General features: G+C 29.5%; 1 protein-coding gene across 1 annotated transcript; it reads right to left on the reverse strand.

The window, feature by feature from the left end:
* Nucleotides 1-9,114: 9,114 nt before the first annotated feature.
* Nucleotides 9,115-11,379, reverse strand: Smp_160960 (putative asparagine-rich protein; the record flags this gene model as incomplete). Its single annotated transcript, XM_018793711.1, has 2 exons — nucleotides 9,115-10,460; nucleotides 10,563-11,379. 2 exons carry the CDS (start codon nucleotides 11,377-11,379, stop codon nucleotides 9,115-9,117), a joined length of 2,163 nt encoding a protein of 720 aa, XP_018648195.1.
* Between the last annotated feature and the right edge of the window lie 4,536 nt (nucleotides 11,380-15,915).

Raw genomic sequence — 15,915 nt, forward strand, 5'->3', positions numbered from 1 at the left:
ATACTGAAATCTCCACAAAACCCCTTCTGATAGTAATAATTATCTTCTGTCATAATTAATAAGGTGCACTAAACAATACTTTTTTGGAGTTCCAGAATATTGTTTTTATTCAGTACAACACTCTGTTATCCAAAAAAGATATATGAGAAACTGAAAGACACAAATATATGTAAGAAAATGCTCATCACTGTAGTTAACTAATAGTTGAAAATAAGTAGGCTTATCTGACAAATTCATCACTGAACATTTTACTGTCATAATTGGTTTTTTTTATCTATCAAATATGAATGTCAAAATACCAGTTGAAATACATTATCATAATTCTCATGTAATTCATTGAATGAAAAGCTTTCAAACAAAAAAATAAATAAATAAATCAACTTGACAAGAAATATGATGATAAATTATACATTTTTGGCCAATAATCAAATATCCTTTCGAATATCTCTAATATTAAAAGTAAGTATCTAAAATTAGATGATTGTTTAGTTCAATAAAGAAAGAAAGGAGCAAAATCGAATTCGTGGAACTCAATAAAAAGCATTGAATGTATCCTAAAATACTATTGATTCATTTGTAATTTATTGTCAAGTTACTAACATTGACTTTTCAACCAAACTATACCGATAATGCTTGAAAAGAACACTTCAATGTAATCGATTATTTACTGATAGTAATAATCCTTTACATAATGTTCATATTTGCTTATATTTATCATCAACATACAACAGTGTGTAGTAGAAATAGAAATTGACCTTTTTCTTTACCAGATGAATGATTTCGTTAACTAGAATAATCTGTTGCGTTTTTTTTATGTTAAAAAGAACTTCAAGGTTAAAAAGTGGTTAAGGAATATTGCTTTGAAATGTGTTATTTAGTTGTTTTCAATATTTCTTTTAACTCCATCAATATTATAACTGATAAAACAAAGAAGTATGTATTAGAAAATGTTTCATTCCTTCAAAAAATAACTTTTGCAGTTTATATACATAGATGGTAAAAATGGTTTGTCAAATTAAGGCAGTGCATTTTTTATCAGATAGTAATACATTTAAAGTGTACAGTTATTCCTAAATGATATCCATCGTGGTTTAACCATTTGGTTTATGTAACAAATCCTTTGCAAACGTGGTTAGTCTTGAAAGATTTCTAAAAGATTGGGAAACATCATTTATTTTGTCTACCAACCTCATTTGTTTTAACTATGTGATCGAACTGATCTTGTTTTAATAAATCTAAAACAATAAAATTACATTGATTTACTCCATCTATCTATTTATTCATTGTAGGTAGTAAGGGAAATTCTTTTCGAGTATCTTTTCGAAAATTATGTAAAAGTTTATTTTTTCAAGCACTTTGTTTTCCGATTTCTTGTTTCATCTTAAATGATTGTTATCAATGCCCTAAAATGAATTAAAATATCAATGGCCGTTTTAGTTGATCACTTAAGGTTCATTTGAGTTTGTTTCATGATATTTCTACCAAACACAATCAACAATATACGCTAACACATTGCGTCACTGGTGTGCTTTATATTTCTGTCGCGAATCTTAGAACAGATGAATTATCACACGCGTTCCAACATGACTAGGCTCTTTTGAGTCAACAGTATTTACCCATGAAAGTCAACTCTGAGAATTAAAATCCAACAGTCAGTGTCTACATCGTTAATCATTCAGCGATATGACATGACTTTTATGTCTTACCATAGTTGATTTACTATCAGACAACGTTAGTCCATGACCAAAATACATGGACGGCCGTTTTATCATTTGAGTATACTTTATGGGTGATATTGACATGATTCAGAATTTCCCGGTAAATCGAGTGGTGATACTCTATTAGTAAGTATGAATCGCAGAGAATGTGGCTGTTTAAAACGATAATATATAATAAGGACTTGTTGGTAGCGACATTTTACTTCCATATAGGAAATGCATGTATATTTATAGCCTCTAAAGAGTAAATATGTGTGTTATGTCTCAAAAATGTCACAACTGAACTCTTGAGGTTGCCCATGAAAAGAATCTATCAACTTATACAGATGTTTGTGACAATAACACAAAATTTTTAGTATATTGAAAAACGTTGGTTTGAAAAATGACTATCCATTACTGATACATTTAAGTGTTACCAGGAAAGCAATCATACTATCTGTGTGGCACACAGACTAGTTCCTTAAAAGACATTATCATTTACAATACATCAGTATATATTCGGTAAATGAATTATCTGTTAATTCATACATGCCGTTTAATTTCTGTATTACATTGGAATCTCAAACTACAACCTAGTCTGAGGACCAACGTGTTAACAAAAATCAATGATATCCTAAGCTTCTAAATAATAATTTTAACGAGTAACCTAGTCAATAAATCTATACACGCCTATTGAGTTAATTATATGCCTTAATTACTGATTCATCACTACTTTGAACAACTGAGATAAAACCTATCCTACTTCCGATTAGTTGGTTAATATGAATCTTTAAACAGTTTACTGTAATGAAGTGATTCTTTAAAAATGGGATATTTTAATTATATGATGAAGATGGTTGTTTTACTTAATTATAACAAATTTCTTTAGGTAACAATGCATAAATCAGACTAAATCTATTAAAAAATAACGCAACACCTTAAACAGACTACATTTACCTACACATAAATCATTCTTTAAATACTCAATAACACCTTTATGAGATTATACATGTTCAAGTGTCAGTAAACCTCCCTTATTTAGTTAGTTTTACCAGAGTAATCATTTGAATAACATGGAGAGAGGTTGAAGAAAACCGTGCTGAACTGTTATTACAATTATATTTTTAAAAATGTGTCTATAATTTTTCATTGTATATCATATGTTTCTTGAATTTTTAACCAAACGGTAAGTAAGAGCTACAGAAAAATGATATAGCATTAGTGTAATCAAGACAAAAAATCGTTATGTGTTTTGACACTGAGTTCCTGACTCTTTTTGTTAGCAGTTTGATCCTTCCAAGTGATCATCACTAGGCAATAATAATCACATTTATTCTGTAGATAAGTTGTACAATCACACAATGTTTGTATTAACACAATGAATAACGTTTATTTATTTAATCACATCTTCCTACACGTTAAACTAGTGATCTTATGACAGTCAACTTTAAATTATTACCTCACACGTTAATATTACAATCTACCATTTTATATTGAATGATACAATCACTAACTCTCATTAGAAAATAAAAAATAAAAGTATTTCATTGTCTTAATAATAATTGAACTGCATTAAGTAAAAAGAGACATAGATCGAATCCGCTAATGAAAATACAAGAGAATAAGAAAAGAATTTATCAGTTAGAACTATTCATTTGCTAATGATGACAATAAAATCAATATACTCTATACACAGCACCAATCTACAAGAAAACAGAAGATGAGCATACCTTTTAAGTAAACATATAGTTTTCACAGATATTTGACCTGATATATCAGTATTAGTAAAACTAATTGAATAATGATAATAATAATAATGGCAATAATAATTGAATAAAATATGTTAACACGGGTGTTTTTTTAAAAAGGGACAAAAATGAATAGTCGTATTGACATGTGTAGTATATTCATGACAGTACTAATAGATGTAATAGCTTACATCTAACTTGACTAAGACTCTTTATGACTATAATTTATGGACAAACCGATCAGGTGTAAGATAACAGGTCTTGGATTTTGGCACGAAATTCAATCATGCATCTGGCTAAAAAGCGTTTGGGCATTATAGTTGATGTCAGCTGATGATGTAAACCCTAAATCTAATTCTTAACCTTAACCATCAACTGTAAATCATAATTCTAATTCCTCAAACTGTTTTTTAACCTTTATTTGGTCCTAGTTAGCAGGTAGACACTCTCAAGGTCACTCTAGCGTCGCTTGAAGGTCGTCCATAAATTATAGTCTCACCTACGACCCTACTTCACGTTAAAAAAGGGTGAAAACCATACTTATTACGTAATTGTTTTACATTATAGACATGAAGAAATGTATTGACTATAAAATTAATTGATGAATGAAAAACAAAATGATACACATTATCTGACCATAGTATATGTCCATCTGTAAAGGTTATGCTTTCTGTCCAGAATTCACATGAACCATTTAGCTGAAAGTTTATGGTTATAGATGATAGTATTTACTGTTTGATATGTACAAACTTATTCAAAGCGATTAGCTGCATTATATCAATCTCTTTTTATATAAACTATTATGCCAAGGGCAAACTGAAAAATTCATATCCGGTATACTTAGGAGCTCATCACAAATAGCGAAAACTTCATTTGAATAATTAAAATTCTTGGTAAAAGGAGCTATGCCTTAAATGTTTTTTACAAAAATCTGAGGGATTAGTAGGGTGAATAATATAAAAAGTATGTCATTTGAAGATAATAGCTTCTGCTGAACCAACCTACTGAAAAAGAATTATGATCTGGTTATTTTTAGATTATGATCTGAACATTTTTTGGATTGACATTTGAAAGAGATGAACAATATGCCCAACGCACACAAAGCCAAGCAGTAATTTATGTACAACATTCAATGAGAAGTGTTATCTATCACAAATTAATGATGTTTAAAATTTTAAATCATTGGATTATCGGCTAATGGTTCATAGTTAATATTTTGCGACGTCACTTAAACATTCCGGAGGTCGATATAGTGTTTGGTCGGTAATAGGAATTACAGAGAATTCCTAAACTAATATGAGACTACAATCTATAATTTCTCTACTACTTAACGGTTTTACAAGCAATGTCAATTTTTGGTCTAAATCATCATAAAACTACCCAATTTAACGATGAACGTTAGTTTTAAGTGAAATACTCTCAACAAATTAATAGATAAACAAAAGAAATCCTTTCTAAAACCTTTAATATAGACGAACAGACAACATATCTATTTCTTTCCAACTAGTTTTTCACAATGACTATTCATTAATACGTACAGGTTAACCAATAATAATAACAGATAAAGAGCGGATGTCAAATAATTAATGCTAAGTATTTAAGAATAAAGGAGATAATATTATTTAACTAACATAAAACCACTTAATTAACATTCATTTTATGAATATTACAAATCCTGTATGTAAACAAGGGGCCATGATGAAAAGTTGTATTGCAACAAAATAACTCTCCTATCTCTTTTTCTTAGTCAATCGTTTTTCAACAAATGAATATCTCCAAGAGACGAAATAGAAAGTCGTTTCTTTTGAAATAGATCTTTAAAAAAATTGTAAAGTTTCTATAAGTATGTTGTCATGTAAGCCAGCTAGTGATAATACAAATTACAAAATCATTGAATGATATTATATTAGCTAACCACAACTGATTCTTTGTAAATGACTCATATATTTTATTTTACCTTAAAAGTTGGTGACAATCAAGTTTTCATGTGCAGTGTATGTTGCACAGTGAATAATTCAATAAAAGTGAGATTTAAAGAAAAATAGTATACATAGTGATGACCACTAGGTCAAATTTATATATATATATATATATATATATATATATATATATATATATATATAAGGATTTCCTCATGTTGGTTAAAGGTTAAAAGTATATAAAAATCAAACAGTTGTTATCGTCTTGACGATAATACTTTCAAGTTTTATCCCTGTATCTTTTTTTTTGTGAATGTCCTTTTGTCAAGAATAATGAATCATCGAAGATTCAAAATTGAAAGATATATGAAAAATATGATGTTCTTAATCTTCTGTTAAAATGAGTTCAAATGACTAGTTTACAATATATAACGTTAAAACAAATAATGATATCATAATGACTTAAGAAATCCTGATGAAAACTGCTTCTTTGCAACATTCTCATAAAATCTATTAGTGTCGAAATTCAGGAAGCATTTCCAGAAGCCTCAGGTTAAAACAATTCTGTAGAAAACAACCTTGCTAAAAAAACTTTGATTAGAATCAACAGTTTAAACCATTTAAACTCTGTCCTGAGAGTTGAAGGATCTTCATTTTGAGGAATATTATGAAGTCTCATGGTGATTGCCAAAATTCTAAGGAAGTCATAAGGCAGATGTCCCTCCTAACGAATAGATTAACAATTAATATGAGTACAGGTGAAAGCCTGAGATACTGAATGATTAATTTAGATGATGATTCACTGATACTACCAAATGATGGTCAAGCTATATTTGGAATTTACTGAAATACAAAAGTATGAAACACTGGAAGATGAATGGTAATTTACTTGCCGCCATAATTTTAACCTTCTTATGCATTTTCGACAACTGAGAACTTAATGTATATGAACTCTTCTGCCATCCCCTCAGTTTACAAAAGATCTTCAAAATCCATATTGTTTCTTTTAATTATCTCTAATCATATTCTTCTCATTATATTATGTGTGTGTCGGAAAAATTGAATCAGTCAGTTAGTCATATACTTGGAATATATGAGGTAAGGTCCAAGTTGTCACAAAGAACAGCGAGATGCCTCAGCGTCAGAAGCGCCAATAGTGTTAGATGTGGTGAAAAGGATTAGGTATTAAAGATGTGCTTTGAAAGGAAAGCAAAGATTCATGGAATAGTAAACATTATGAGATACTTTAGAGAGTTAACATCTAGAGGAAAACACAGAGTGAATTCACTTACGTCATAGAAAATGATTCTGAACCACATTTTACGAACTCTCTCACCGTTGGCTACGACAGTCGCGCGAACCCTAACCAGTCAGCTTACAGTTACCATGACTTCTTGTCGAGGTAGTTTGTAGTAAAGCATATTTAATGGATGTCTTGACCATCTCTGTAGATGAACATTCCCCACCTCATCAAATGACTTTTTATCTTAACCTAATGACCTGAGCTTAACCTTAGTATTGATTTATCGATGGTCCTACCATACACGAGCGATGTTTCAAGGGCATCTGTATTCGAATTCTAGTGAACTGTAAATATCCTCTATCTTTAATGGCTTCTTTTCACAGACATTAAGTAGGACAGGTCAAACTGCCACTAAGTATACTCGTTATGTTGTTGGTAGACGAAAATCTCGTTTACACCATAAGTGATGTTGGTTTGAGAAGGCCAACCGAGCTTCATGAAACCATGTTTAAATCCCGCCATACGGAAGTTAATGAATTATAGTACTTAACAACAAGTTATTCCACCAAAAACCGATATTGATTTATAAGTCCCACATAGTTTCTTGAGAGATAGTTTGAATCTAAGATCCTGTTTTTATACAACAACGAAAATATGAGTGAAGCTGCATATGGAACATCACACATAATCTTCGCTACGGCGCCATTCAATTTTCTTGAAATCAAATCTGTTCACGGACGCTGATTCTCTAGACCACTGAGCACACAAGATCAAAGGTTCTGGGTCCGATTTCCTCCTCCAGAGTTGTGGACTTGCACTGCTGAGGAGTCATATATCAGGTTTGCAATACTAGTCTGGGTAAAATCATTTTGTGATTAAAACTATGAAAATCCTACAATCTCCATAATAATTATATCATATTGTTTATTTCCATCTATCCAGTTAGCAAACGTGATCATTAGACTACTTTTAAACTTGTTGGTAGATATTATTTGTCGCATATTGTTTTGTGTTCATTTGCTAAAACCTCTGGAAGTGGCTGCTCTGTTTTCATTTATTTACTAAAATCTATTATTACTTTAAGACTGGATATACAGAATTTATATATAAACATGAATACAAGACTTAAATAGTTTTCCCCCAGTGCCAACAATCAACTTCATTGATCAATAATAGAATTACATGATTCAAGCCCACTTGGGATTTGGCAATACAGTTTCATAAATAATGCTAAAAAGTACAGTATGTAATCAAATTTCTTATCAAGTGCTTTTAATCACTCAACTTGAAAAAGAAAGCAACCACAATTAGTCTAATTATTGAATTTTATCTAGTCAGTGATGAGTGATTTGTATGGTGGGTCTAATTTACTGACTTTTTCAACTGATAAAGAAAAATCAATATTGTGCGCTAGTTACATAATCAATTTTAAATACACTTTGTTTACAGAAAATTTTCATAGACAATATCGCTAACAACTTGGTTTATCTTTTTTCAAAACTTTTAACCTTATAGTAATTTATTTAACTTATATAAACTCTGAATACTGATATTAAACAAACAAAAGGTGAAATGACGATTCATTAAATCATAAATTATGACAAGTTATGGTCTATTTATCAATAGAATTGATGTTGAGTTTGAAGTACATCTAATAATAAAGTTTACAACCTAAAAATTAGTTCAAGGAGAATAATATTTTTTCGTCGAAGCCTAAATATTGAACAATACGTCTATTAGTTTGTCAGGGATGCAAGTTTTTAAAAAAATAATCACCTAGAACGAGATGCTTTATGCAGGTCTAAGTTTCTCAAAGTCTTTGTGTTATTATACATTTTGTTCTAACATTATGAAGTCGTCAGTTCATACGACGGAAAAACGTTCAAACTTGTTAGTTAAATTCCGTAAAATACAACATTTGAGAAGTATCTATTCGTAAATATGTCAGTGTTGACTTTTTAATAAAATAAATTGGAAGTATTTTAAGACTTATTGCTTTTCAAAGTTTACGCATGGTTTCTTAAATAAACGAGACCAGTCAGATTACACACAACGGTATGAATTGAGTTAGCTCTTACAAATAATCGTGAGAAAAGCCGAGGAAATTTTCTTATTTATTTTAAATGCTTATTGATGTGGGCGACGCCTACCTAGTAATTATTTTGCTAATATTAAGTAAAATACATGATCAAAAACAGTAATTAATTACAAGCTAAAAGTGTCTTTTTACTAAAATGTTTAGGAAATTAGTTTGTCGTGATTAGAAGTACAACTGTGCCAGAATATCCAGGTAGTTCAATTCATACCAACTAGCGTTAAAAACTGATATTGATAAGTCTAAATATCTCATTGTCTGTAAACATTTCTTAGATATTCGAGAAACTATGAGTCCTAGGAACATTTTTCAGAAAGACTCCAAGAAAAGTCGACGTAATTGGAATGATATATATTTTAAATTATATAAGTACTATTTCTTAGGCTACAAAAACGTGTTGATTAAGATCAAACTAACCTTTAACATTTATTGATAATTCTTCATATTTATGCATATCACATAAATTAGCATTATAATTAGTATCCATAACATATGTTTTTTCATTAAATGGTTCAATATCATTTTGTTTTAATTCGACAGCATTTTCAGAGGATGCAATTAATTTTGATGGTAATTTGGTAAATTTCGGTGTAACTGTTACTGGTGTCGACGTGGTTAGTGTTGAATCTAAAATGGTTTCATTATCATTTTCTAAATCCGATGCTGACTGACTATCCAGATCTGGATCGGTAGTACATTTACGTTTTTGACTACGACAAGAAAATGTTTTAACTTTTTTACATGATAATGTTTGGTAATCATTTTCCTCATCTGTGTGCGAATTTGTATATAATGTTTGTTCATTGAATGCATCTGAATCACTTTGTGCTGTTGTATAAGCTTCCTCACTGCCTGTACCAATTAGATGACTGCATACAGTCACATAGGAATCAGCTTCACTGATAACACCTTCTTGACTTATTGTTGATAGCATAGAACTTAAAGAACCAGAATGTGATTTTTCTAATTTTTTATTGTTATTATTGATATTGTTATTGCGAATTTCAGCTGAAACTGGTCGTGATTTAAGATTTTTTGTAGTTATACATGAATTATCTATTTTTTTAGGTCGTAATAGAACAATATTAGGTGATTGTTGACTGTATTCACTTGTGATTATGCATTTTTCATTATATACAAATGAATTGGTTTTGCTAGTATTGTTATCAATATTATCTTTTATCATCTCAACTTGTTGCTGTTGATGTTCTAAAGCAGTCTCGTCAACATTTTCATTTTGTCTTATAATATGCTCCTGTTTGTCAGAATTATTATTATCGACACAAGATAGTTTAAATTCCTGACTTATTGATTGATTTATTGGTATTTGATCATCTTTGTAATATTCAAACGGTTTCAAAATCTGAATATCTTCTTCCATGGATTTTTCAGTAGTGTTATTACCAATATTATTGTTACCATTATTCGTAGAAATCTCATGTTCATATGACGACCAGTCATCATCATCATTCTCTTCTGATGCTTCATCAATTGTAGTTAATGAATGTCCATTATCATAGACTTTAAAATCTTCACTGTTTAGATTTCTACTATTCACATCATTGTTATTTTCAGTCAAATACTTATTACCGATTGATAATGTAATTGTGTCATTATTTGATATAATCATATTTTGTAATTTGATTTCGTCTGAGGCTAAATTACCGAATGTTGGTGATATAGCAGGTGATAAACTGTTCTCCGATTCAGTAGTACTATTCTCTTGCTTGTCTGGTTGATAATCGTCTAAATCAGTTTCTATCATGGAATGATGATCATGTGAAGGGAAATTATATTCAATAACTTCATCATCATCATCATCATCGTCATTATTAATGTCATCATTTATTTTATGGCTACTGTCCATTTGTCTAATTTTAACATAATGCATGGTTCTAAGCTGATTAGCATCGTTAATGTTATCATTATCATAAGGTTCATCGGTGAAACCGTATGAATTACCATAGAATGGATCATGTAGATTAAAATCAGATGGTGATCTCCATGTTTTTGTCAAATATTTATCTTCTTCAATACTACGCTCATTATTATCAGTAGTGTTAGCAGCATTATTGTGGTGAATAATGTCATTACGATTATCATTAAATTGACAAATATTATTACAATCAAACAATTCATCTTCATTAGTGTTGGGAAATCGATTTTTTATTGGACGGATCCGTATATCCATAAACTCATCTTTGTCAGCTATTAAACCTAATAGTTCTTTTTCAGGGATACATTTTAAGTTATCTGATAAATCTTTTTGATGAGATACTAATGAAGATTGACTTGTTTCTATTTGAAGTGGAAGAGATGACAATTTTATTTGTTCCAACCTCGATGATGAGTTTTTCTCTTCGATAGTAGTTTGTTTATTACCAATCTTCACCGTTGTTGTTGTTGTTGATCTTATAAGTTCAGGTGATGTTGGTGTTGTCTGATTTAAACGTTCTGTTAACACATCTATATCATGACGTACTGATTGTAATAAATTTTCCATGGAATCATATCTTGCTTCAGTTGCTTGAATCCATTCATCAGCAAGAGCTAAATTTCTTCCAGAATACTTTGATGACTCACTATTAGTAGCAATAGTAGTAATAGTATTGTTATTCATTTCATTATTTGTATTATTATTTACTTTTGAATTACATTTAATTAATTCCTTATCCATTGTCAATTTTTTGTATAATTAAATCAAATTATATTATTTCTTAAAAATATACGTAGTCAAATATAATTATAAGTATTAAAACAAATTAGATGATATTCATAAGCCAATTAATTTCCATAAGATTGTACACATTGAACATTGTTTTATTCTGGATTCAATATGAATAATTTTTTTTGTTTAAAAATTAATCATATAATTCCTTTGATATTTTTACAATCATTTATATACATATATTTTTTTCATGTGGCATGGAAACAATAATTTTCATAGAAGATAATAAAAAAAGAAAATAAGAATAATAATGATACGGATATTAATTAATAATCCATAAAATAACCATTTGATTCTCTTTTCTTTTTGTTTTTCAAATTTTTAAAGTTAATATCTATTTTTATAGATCACTTGATATAGAATATAACTTATTGTTTCTAACCAATGAATGATCTCTTTCTATATGTATGCATATTATGATTGTGTATAAATGTTTAGTGTTATTTTTCGTATAGTTATATAATACGTAACCATTGAATCAATTAGTCAATCAAATCACTCTATCTCAATTGGTTGATATAAAATGAAAAGAAAAGAAAAAAAGAGAAAAAGAAAAAAGAGAAAAAAATTGAAATCTGAACTTATTTTCTTTAAATGATAAAAAAAAATTATTTAAATTTGTAAAAATTTCAGAAATAATTAATAAAATAAAGTAAATAATAATAAAGGATTAATTAATTGTTTAGAGATATGTTTAATTGATTGACTTATTTTGAGCAAAAAATATCCACATTTTATTATTCATCTTTTTTTTCTCTTTCAATATTGAAAGAAAATAAAAAAAGTTTTGATAAATTTATTCGAATGATTTGAATAAATAAGTAGTTTATTGAAAAATAATTTTTTCTGAAAATGAGTTGATCAATACGAAACCTGAAATACCAAAAAAACAAACAAAAAAACTATTTATGTATCAAATAAATGAATAGAATAATATTCAATATTTAAATAATTATGTCTATTGATGTTTATCTGTTATCTATTTGAGAAATGTGACTTTTTCAGATTTTGGACTTTATGGATATTCGTCAATAGCATAAAGTTATTGTTTTGGTCTAATTTAAAAATCATGCAAACGTAACATGTGTAACATACAAATCAATAACCATTTGTTTGTTTATGTTCTCGTCTTTAAGAAATCCTTTTTCTTGAACCAAAGCAGTTGAAATAGAGATTGAAATCTGTGAGTAAATGCTAACGAACAGGGAGCTTCTATCATTATGACATTGTTTGATTAATGAGTTCTAACTAACTGATGACATTGATTAGTGGGATTTATAAGCATCAGTACTAGATAAGAGTAGAATGTTGGCCTCTTTAACAAAATATAGATTCTTCACAGATAAGTAAAAATCAAATTGTCCCTAGATTACCAAAAATAACAAAGATGCTACTCCATAAGGACTATTTATTTCAAGTATTTTTGCCAAGTAAGTTGTGTTTATTCTAACCAACAATCATAAATTTAATAAGTTTAAATCTACAACAAACTGGAATGATTCACTGAACTACTAAGAAATAAAGGAAACAAAATATAATCTGCCCTTAATTTTAAAAAGCTTTAAAGAAATCACAATACCGTTTTTAGATAACTAAGCTATTATATTAGTCGAATACTCAGAAAAATAGTGTTAAATTGTTTCAATATTAACAGAGTATATGTCATTTATCTCAGTCTTTATTTCAGTGGAGCAATTTTACATAACATTTTTCAGGTTTACTAATGTTCTGCCGACTCATAAACTTTTAAATTGATTTAATTCCATACGTAGAAATCAACTCATTCATTTTAGTGGAGTATTATCAACCAAAAGATGTAAGTTCATACTATCTACCGATTCCTGCATAGAGTTTAAATGTGAACGTCTTCTGTGTTTTCCAACATCATAATCAAACGGTATCGTAAAAGTCTTCCCAATTTTATAAAAATGAGGCCAAAATTCCGCACGTTAGATCGTGGATACACACTTCTGAGGAGTCCCAAACTAGACCGAAACGGTCATTCGGTGCTTCCAGGTTCTCAGTGGTTGCCTAACATTGATCGGTACATGATCTCAATTAAAACTCAACAATCTTCGAAACTCTATACTGAAAATATTTGTTTAATTTTTAAAGACAGATCATTTGTCCATAAATCTTTTACAGATGACCAATGTTAAGAAAATCTAATAAATTAACATTAAACTATTACATTTATATATTCATTACGATGATTAACTTTTATCAGTCAAATCTTCCATACAATTAAATAGCTTTTTCCAAATTTTAGTTACAATTTACTAATATTTGAATCATCTATTTATTATTCTCATTTCTAATTACAATATATTCTTTTTGTTAGAGTTCAGTGATATTCAAGATACATTTTAAGAGTTTTAAATCTAATAGATGGTATATTCTGCCTAACTGTTGAAACGGAGGCTGAAGTGTTCAAACGACAAACTCATTCAAATTTTGCTTTATTTTACGTGTTGACTAAAGTACGGTTATTTGACAAAGTTTATGCTTTAAAAATGAAACCCAAATACGTTTGTATGTGTAAATAAAAACATGGGACTAAACGAACTTTATAACTAAACGTATAGAGCCACAAATAAACCCACAATAACAATAATGAATATCTTTTACTTGAAACTACCAGGTTAATGATGAGTTTTGTCTCAATGGTAGGTTAGTGCAAACTTAATTTCATAGCCTTCGGTTTGATTAGCCGGTTACTTAAAATGTGACTCATAAGTATGTGTATAAATCTATTGTTATTCAACTCAGTACAATGTAATATATACATTTCCAAACGTGAATTATTCCTTTAATTTATAAGAAACTGAAAATAGATGTTCTTAAGAAAATTCCAGCGTATTAAAATACTAGATGAAGAACAGGCACATTATCCTACTTGGAAAATAATCGGCTTTCAGAATAATCTTGAGATAATTATTACTATTATTAACTGGTGTACATACTGATGAACGACATGTATCACGACGAACGTATTGAATCTTAATTTCTCATAGTACGTTTTATGGCACTTATGTATTTCTCAGAGTGTAAACTTGCCTTTTAATTATTTAAATCAAAATTTTTTCATATGCTTACACTTTATGTTTTTTCTCTGTTACAAGATAGTCAATCTTTTTATAGATGATCTTATCGTTTGCGTCCATTGTATGTGTATTTGTGACAAAAAAATGAGCTAAATAGTGTTATGAAGAGGCAACCCGAAAATTTGTGCTTTTGATCATACAAGGAGGTTTATGGATCTGTATAACCAATGAAATAGTGCGAACACAAATTTTATGGAAGATCACTTTTGATTTATGAAAAAGACACCACTCATTGTTAAGTTGTTTAGCTAACACGATTTTCTTATGAATGAGAAAGCATCCCTCATACCCAAGCATCTATACAATGCTTGCCAAATATGCTGACAATATTAAATTTAAATATAACAAGCAAAGGTGAATGGTGGGATCCAGGACACACGTTACATTCTAACTGGGACTCGTTAGTTGGATATACCTGCATCTTAGAGTTGATGATCATTCCGAGACTCGAACCCAGTATCGTTTACCTCAAACGCCATCGCGTTATCCACTTAGCTACTGAGTCTTGATATCCACTAGTTTTGTTTATAATGTTTTTAACTTAATACAATATCGAAGCAATCTTCAGAAGATGTACACATGCCAATAAGATACTAATCAACTGTAGTCTTAAACATCAATGAGAAAATTCAAACGAACAATACGAAATGAATTAAAATATCATAGTTTACCATTTCGAATTCAATCAATTTGTGATGTAACACGATTCTCATCCATTCATATTAATAGATTACTATCTCACCCTCAAATCGGTTAGTATTCACATAAAAAATGAGATTGTGAAATTTTGAAAAAAAGATTCATATTCAAAAATTCATAATACGATTTATTATTCAATACTTCTATTTGAAAAAAAATACAACTTATTAAAATGTACTGGATAAGTATAAAAATGTAACTCTTACATAAAGATATATATATATTCTTGTGAAATAATAATAATATTAGTCAACTTTTTATCAATCAAGTAAATGTGATAAAATAAATCAATATTTTGATAGTTGAGATCATGAATCAATTGAAGCTAGACCACCATGGAAAACCTGAAAGCACTGGAAAGCCGTTTCGCCCTACTGCGGGACTCCTCAGCAGTGCGTATCTACCATCCCGTCTCGCGAGATTCCAACCCAGGACCTATCAGTCTCGAGCGGGAGCGCTTAAACACTAGACCACTAAGCCGGCATCCAACGGTGTTAATGTTTAACTTCAACCAATCCACGAAATTGAGCAACACATCCACCATTGTCTTCAGTGAGTTACTATCTCACAACAGACCTGGTTGAACTCCACTGGCCACTGCTTCTCACTAAAACTCCAGGAAATTCCTCATAGAGTGGGATCGTGGATGCGCAATGCTGATGAGTCCCACAATAGGACGAAA

Source organism: Schistosoma mansoni, chromosome 1 (genome assembly GCF_000237925.1).
Source record: "Schistosoma mansoni strain Puerto Rico chromosome 1, complete genome".
Taxonomy (NCBI): domain Eukaryota; kingdom Metazoa; phylum Platyhelminthes; class Trematoda; order Strigeidida; family Schistosomatidae; genus Schistosoma; species Schistosoma mansoni.